At 45.5% G+C, this 6,000-nt stretch overlaps 2 protein-coding genes across 3 annotated transcripts in view; both read right to left on the reverse strand.

The window, feature by feature from the left end:
* Positions 1–914: 914 nt before the first annotated feature.
* On the reverse strand, positions 915–5,987 carry LOC115799304 (uncharacterized). 2 transcript variants are annotated; one of them, XM_030756399.1, is made up of 7 exons: positions 5,539–5,987; positions 4,521–4,641; positions 4,106–4,178; positions 3,872–4,008; positions 2,474–2,540; positions 2,277–2,376; positions 915–1,214 (listed from the first exon to the last, which is right to left on the reverse strand). In XM_030756399.1, exons 1-7 carry the CDS (start codon positions 5,627–5,629, stop codon positions 1,189–1,191), a joined length of 615 nt encoding a protein of 204 aa, XP_030612259.1. In that variant the 5' UTR covers positions 5,630–5,987; the 3' UTR covers positions 915–1,188. The 2 variants fall into 2 exon arrangements, with proteins under 2 accessions (XP_030612259.1, XP_030612258.1); XM_030756398.1 differs by having other exon boundaries at positions 2,277–2,394.
* LOC115799198 (protein CIP2A homolog) overlaps positions 5,671–6,000 on the reverse strand; it is a 14,826-nt gene continuing 14,496 nt past the window's right edge. Inside the window, 1 exon segment of the mRNA XM_030756220.1 lies at positions 5,671–5,708. Within this exon segment, the coding sequence (XP_030612080.1) occupies positions 5,671–5,708 (38 nt within the window).

The raw sequence follows: 6,000 nt of genomic DNA on the forward strand, positions 1-6,000 counted from the left end.
CGGCCGTTCAACTCTGCAAACACGCAGCGAATGAATGAGCTAAAAAGATCAGTTTGAAGGCAGATTATCTTCACCCAGCAGGAGGGCTGAGTCCACTCTGACGTTTGTTCAGACTAAGCCGGGGCAGTTTGTTGTGGTGCAGCGCCGCTGAGTCATGTGACTTTCTGGCACGGTTACAGTAACTTGAACAGTGTAACTTTGCATTAAAGCCCTTTTTTTTTGTTTATGAGCAATTCATGTTTTTCCTAATAAATCAAACTAAATGCAACATCTTCATGTTGCTGTGTTTTTGTCCCCTAAAATATTTCATAAATCTGTGATAAACACTTTAACTAGCTGTGAATTTAAACGGCTCTCAAACACAGATCTATCCCGCTCACTTCCAGCTCCCAGCTTTAGTAAACGTTCACAATATTATATAAAAAATACACAGAGCAGCAACAGAACAATGACACGAGCCTGTGCTGTGCAAAAGTCTCGAGCCATCTCTCATTTCTTCAAATTTTGCTACAGAAATGGGAAATAAATGCGACTTATTGAGTCAACTGCAAACACAGATGGAAATACAGTTTGTGCAGGAATCTGATGAGCTTTAAGGTCAATATTGGTGTGACCTTTATTCTTTAACTCAGTCTGAACTCCGTGAAGCAGCTATCCCTCTGATTCTATAATTAGTCTTCAGGAATGGTTCTCCGGCTGCTTCTGCCTTTCTGTCAGGATGTAACTGGTTCTTTTAAATCAAGTGAGACACGATTTAAAAAGAAACATTTTATTTGTTGAGCAACACTCAGCGAGCAGCGTGAACGGTCACTCGTGTCGCAGCACTAAATTTTCTGTGTACAGAAACAGGGTGAAAACACCCCCTGCAACATAAACATCTGTGTTCGTTACAATCAATCAATCTTTCAGGAGCTCATCGTGGGTGGAGGACCTTCAGCGATCTCTTCATGAGCACGATCTCAGTCTTTCACAACACGATGAAAACATTTTGAAAGGGTTTCAAAGGAGAACATGAGGTGAGAAGAAGCAGAGGACCAACAGGTACTGCACAAATCAGTGTTTCGCATCTTTCAGTCTGCTCCTCCGCCTGCAAAAGCACCGCCAGAGCAGAGACTTCTTCACAATCGACACGTCAACATGGACGTAGGTCGGCCCGAGAACGGCCGGTTTGATGAATCTGGAAACCCTTCAGGGAGCCCGATCACCAGTTGGACCTATGGAAGGTGCAGATGGAGACAGAAAGAGATGAGGTCAGAAAAAAGAATCCAGGCTAACAGGTGCGTGAAGAATCAATGATGAAATAGGATTTAACTGGTGGAAATGTGGAGAGAAGAGGAGAGAAGATTGGATTGGACGAAATCCAGGAGGCTGATCTGTGGGGGAGGGCGGGGAAACCACCTTAGATTAAAATGTGTCAGCGGGGCAAAGTTCAGAGGGAACAGTCCAGAGAGCAGCAGCAGCAGGACCGTTACACAACGAGGACAAACACAGAATAGACACTAAATGTGTCAGCCAGCCTCAGACGGCAGCTGCAGCTCTAAAGGTGGAAGCACGGCGAGCCTCAGCCGGTGACGTCTGCCTCTGAGCAGCTTCACAAACAAACAGGTCAGCTGGAGGCAATTCACAGTTCCAATAATGACTGACAGGTGGCGCTAAAGAGGCAATAACTTCAAACTCTGTAACCTGTAATTCTGTGTGTTTAAAAAACACAAAAAGTAATCTACTTCAACAGTTAGATGGAAACCGGCTGGATAATGTACAGGTGTCAGTGAGAACAGCGCACGCACACACACACACACACACACACACACACACACACACACACACACACACACACACACACACAACACACACACACACACACACACATTAAACTGGGGTTCTGGTACGAAGTAAAAAGATGATCTTTTTAAAATCTTGGTGATGAGGTGACTGTTTAGAGGATCCGATTCTTGAACATAAGAAAACATTTTTATAATAATATTATTATTTACTGGTCCTGTCCACCAATTGATGAGTGGGTGTAGTTAAAAACACAGAAATGATCGTCAGATATCTTTAAAACCCTGAGAATATTTCAGCAAAGTCAGGAGGAGTCACGGCACTCCTCACATTCATATTTACCCCACATTTTTATGAAAAGCTGCAGTGAAGATGCCAACAGCCCCACACACACACACACACACACACACACACTCTGAGTGGATGCAGTGAAACAGAGGTCCTCAAACGCTGCACAACATTTTGTTCTCTTGGCCGTCTTTTTAAAAATTTACCTGCGGAGCCGTTGCGGAAGTTCTGTTTCCGATTATCGAAGCGGTTGTTCCTGCGCTGGGCGCCTGTGTTCACCCTGCTCAAAGCCCCCCTCCTCGGTCCCTGGACAACAGAAAAAGACTGACAAGTCACTTCAGGAAGTCTTCATCACACGACTAAAGCAGGTGAGACTCGCCGTAACCCGACTCTGGATGCTCACCATGTTTCCTTCTCGCCTCCTCTGGTCCATCTGAGACATCTTGCCAGTGTACACCACATCTGGATCACTGACACACACACACACACACACACACACACACACACACACACACACACACACACACACACACACAAATTAAATAACTTACATTTACTTCACTTATTAAAGTCTTTAGCACCACATTGATGTAATTATTTTAGCACAGCATCCATCCATCCATTCGCTTCCGCACATCCTGTTAAGGGTCGCGGCTGTCATAGGGCGAGAGGCAGGGTACACCCTGAACAGGTCACCAGCCTGTTGCAGGGCCAACACAGAGGGACAGACGACCTTTCACACTCACATTCACGCTCTCATTCACACCTATGGGCAATTTAGATTAGCCAATTAACCTAACCCCAGTAAGTGCATGTCTTTGGCATGTGGGAGGAAACCGGAGTACCCGGAGGAAACCCACGCAAGCACGGGGAGAACATGCAAACTCCACACAGAGAGAATCGAACCCAGGCCCTCCAGATGGTATTCTAACTGTGAGGCAGCAGTGCTAACCACTACGCCACCGTGCTGCCCTTTTAGAATGTAAGTGAAAAACATTTTATTCAAGCAGGACGTCTGGAAGCAAACAAGTAACACAAAAGGTAGACCGAAGTTTTAAAAACATGTATTGTGTTTTCTTTCAGATACAGGGTGGAGCTACCCAACATTACCCCAGTGGAGTCGGGATGATTCAGGAAAACCACAAAAAAGAATCCTACATGACAAGGAGAGGAGGGGCCATCCTCTGTTACTCACCTGAAGCAGGTAAAACTCTTCTGAACAGCACAAAGAAGCTTCATAATCACAGTCTGCTTCAGCGGGAGCTCCCTGCCTCTTTCTGTGTGGCACAGACGGTCCAAGAAGTTTGTGCTTCAGCTGAGTTTATTTTAATCAGCGTGTTTGGCACTAATTAGCAGATATCTGCTGCACCTATATAGTTTCTGGGTGGAGCTTGGAGTGATAACTTACTGCTCCACCCTCCTGGGGATCTGCTGGGAGCTAGAACCCGTAACACTGAGCTCACCGAGAACGAGAACTTGTGTTGGCAGGAGACGAGGCAGCTCATTTTTATTGCTCTGTTGTCTATTCAATTCAGTTTTTTGATATCATGCCAATTCACAAAAGTTGCTGCAAGGCACTTTATACTGACCTACAATATTAGAAAGTAACCCCAATCATCACACAAGCCTCTATGATTCAAACATCTGCACCTTAAACAGGACATTACATAATAATTAATCTAAGAAAGCATGTGTGCGCCCCCTTTGGTCACTGTACATAATGCACACTGCCAAAAACATCGAAATCGGGAAGAAACGCTGCAAAGTACCTGATGAGAAAACTTAAGTTGTTAAGACCCACCTGACTGGCCCCAGGTGGTGCTGTGTCATGGTATTCCCAGGTATTGTAACTTTGACCCCTTCCAGTTTCTCCTGTCGCCTCCTCTCCAGGTCATGCCTCAGGTCTCCTGGGCCTCGTACCGGCTGCTGCCTCAAGCCCTGACGTCACAATATCAGAAGGATCCATGAAACAATCATAACCAGACCTCAACCACCTCCAATAATGAGTGCATTTGTTTTTATTGGGGGGGGGTACCTGTGTTGGTCCCAGTCTAGAGAACAGAGGTTTGTCGTCATTTAGCAGTGAGTCCATATCCAAACTGAAACCTCTGCAGGTGAGAAAAGGAGGAGAAAACTGAGAAGAGCTTTTTAGTGTTTTTAAGCAACCTGTGAAATAAAATGAAGATATTTCTGAAACAGGCTGAGCTGTAACTTATGCACTATTTTCACCACCATCTTAAATCTACGTGACCTGGGGCGCCTGGGTGGCTTAGTGGTGAAGCCGGCGACCACATACATATGCCGCGGTGCGGGTTTGCGTCCCAGCCTGTCGCCAATTTGCGCGCGTCTTCCCCTGTATCTTTCCCCCATTTCCTGTCTCTCTCCACTGCTAACAAAAGCCGCTGTGGCCAAAAACGCAAAAAAAAAAAAAAAAAATCTACGTGACCTACCGGTCTGTGTCAAATCCGTCGTCCAGCGTCAGCTCCTCCATCTCGTCTTCAGAGTATCCGCCTTTTTGTGGAGCTGAGAAGCGTTCATTCAGGGTGACTCCATCACCTCTGAAATACTGCTCTGTAAATGCAGACAAAACACACTTAAAACACATCATTAGACGGCTTTTGAAGGAAGGAGTGTAAATAAGCTGCACAGTAGACATACCATAAATATAACAATTTAAATAGAATATAGTATCAAGTAGCATATCACAGCATTAATCTTCACAACAAGGTGAGAAACAACAAAATCACAGCTGATGAGTTACTGGAAAAGAACGTGTGTGTTGGTCTGATGTTTTGTGCCTACAGGACCCAGATGATGACGTTAATTGGCGACAGCGAAGGGCAGAAGAAGGAACTGATAAGCGTGCTACACGTCTCCCGCCTTACAAAGCAACATCTTACATATTTCAATAACTGTGTAACAGGGTTGTCGAACCCTGTGTATAAAAAGTGGACTGAGATAGAGAGCGGTGTCAGACTTGCGTCAAGCTGCACCGACTGACTGTATTAGGCACCTTCGACAATTCTGAACCAGAGTACTCTGTAACCTGTGTGTGACCTGTGTGTGTGTATTAAACATCTCCTTGATTGTGATCCAGCGTCTGACTAGTGAATTTTTCCTGATTAGCGAACACGCAGAGACTCAGGGTGATTCAGGAAGTACGGTTTGTCCCTTCACTTTTCTCCATTTTTACTTACAGTTCATGTTCGGCTGTTTTTGTTCCTTAGACCGATTATCTTCTATGTGGCTATGACACCAATGAAGCACGAAAACCACCCAAAAACTCACCAGCATGTTCATCTGATTGATAAACTGCATATTTTTGGCGTGCCACATCGTGTTGCCCGATGCCTTCTTAAAGCAGCCGGCCCACAGGTATTCATAGACTGATTTTATCAATTGTTTTTTACATTTCTTGCTGTTCTTCCAGAAGATACCAGCCAATGCTGTGCACAGCGGAGTGCTAACCTTTGACGAGGTGCACGAGTGTGATGATCTCCTGGGCAAACGTCCCGGTGTGCATGGCAGTCTCCCGGTATGTGCCGGAGTGCTCCAGCATGGGCAGGAAGTCCAGGCGCTGGCGACCAACATTGACCAGGTCTAAAGAGAGCTGCCTGTCTGAGGAATAACACAGTTGGCTGCAGAGGAGGAAGACAAGGAGGAAGATTAATGCCAACACAATAATTAAAGATTAGCCTTTTAATGAATAAAGAGCACAGGTGATAAAGGATTTAAGCCTTTATGAGAGGGAATCAGGAGATTGTTTAGCACTGCATAACGCACAGAAACTGTGCTTAACCACTGCCACTAAAGTGCCCCCCCCCATTCACTTGAGTCTTAAAAGATGGGCTTTAACCCTCTAACACCGCGCGATCACCCTGAAGCACCTATTACCTGCCCTTACTAACCGTGAACAGCTGATCAACATGG

The sequence above is a fragment of the Archocentrus centrarchus genome, chromosome 20 (assembly GCF_007364275.1).
Source record: "Archocentrus centrarchus isolate MPI-CPG fArcCen1 chromosome 20, fArcCen1, whole genome shotgun sequence".
NCBI classification, from domain to species: domain Eukaryota; kingdom Metazoa; phylum Chordata; class Actinopteri; order Cichliformes; family Cichlidae; genus Archocentrus; species Archocentrus centrarchus.

Coding starts and splice junctions, on each gene's coding strand:
- LOC115799304 (XM_030756398.1), bottom strand. CDS start 5,629: ATGCTGGAGCACTCCGGCACATACCGGGAGACTGCCATGCACACCGGG. Junction 2,395..2,473: donor GGAGGCGAGAAGGAAACATG/GTGAGCATCCAG, acceptor GTGACTTGTCAG/TCTTTTTCTGTTGTCCAGGG. Junction 1,215..2,276: donor CTTCCGCAACGGCTCCGCAG/GTAAATTTTTAA, acceptor CACCTTCCATAG/GTCCAACTGGTGATCGGGCT.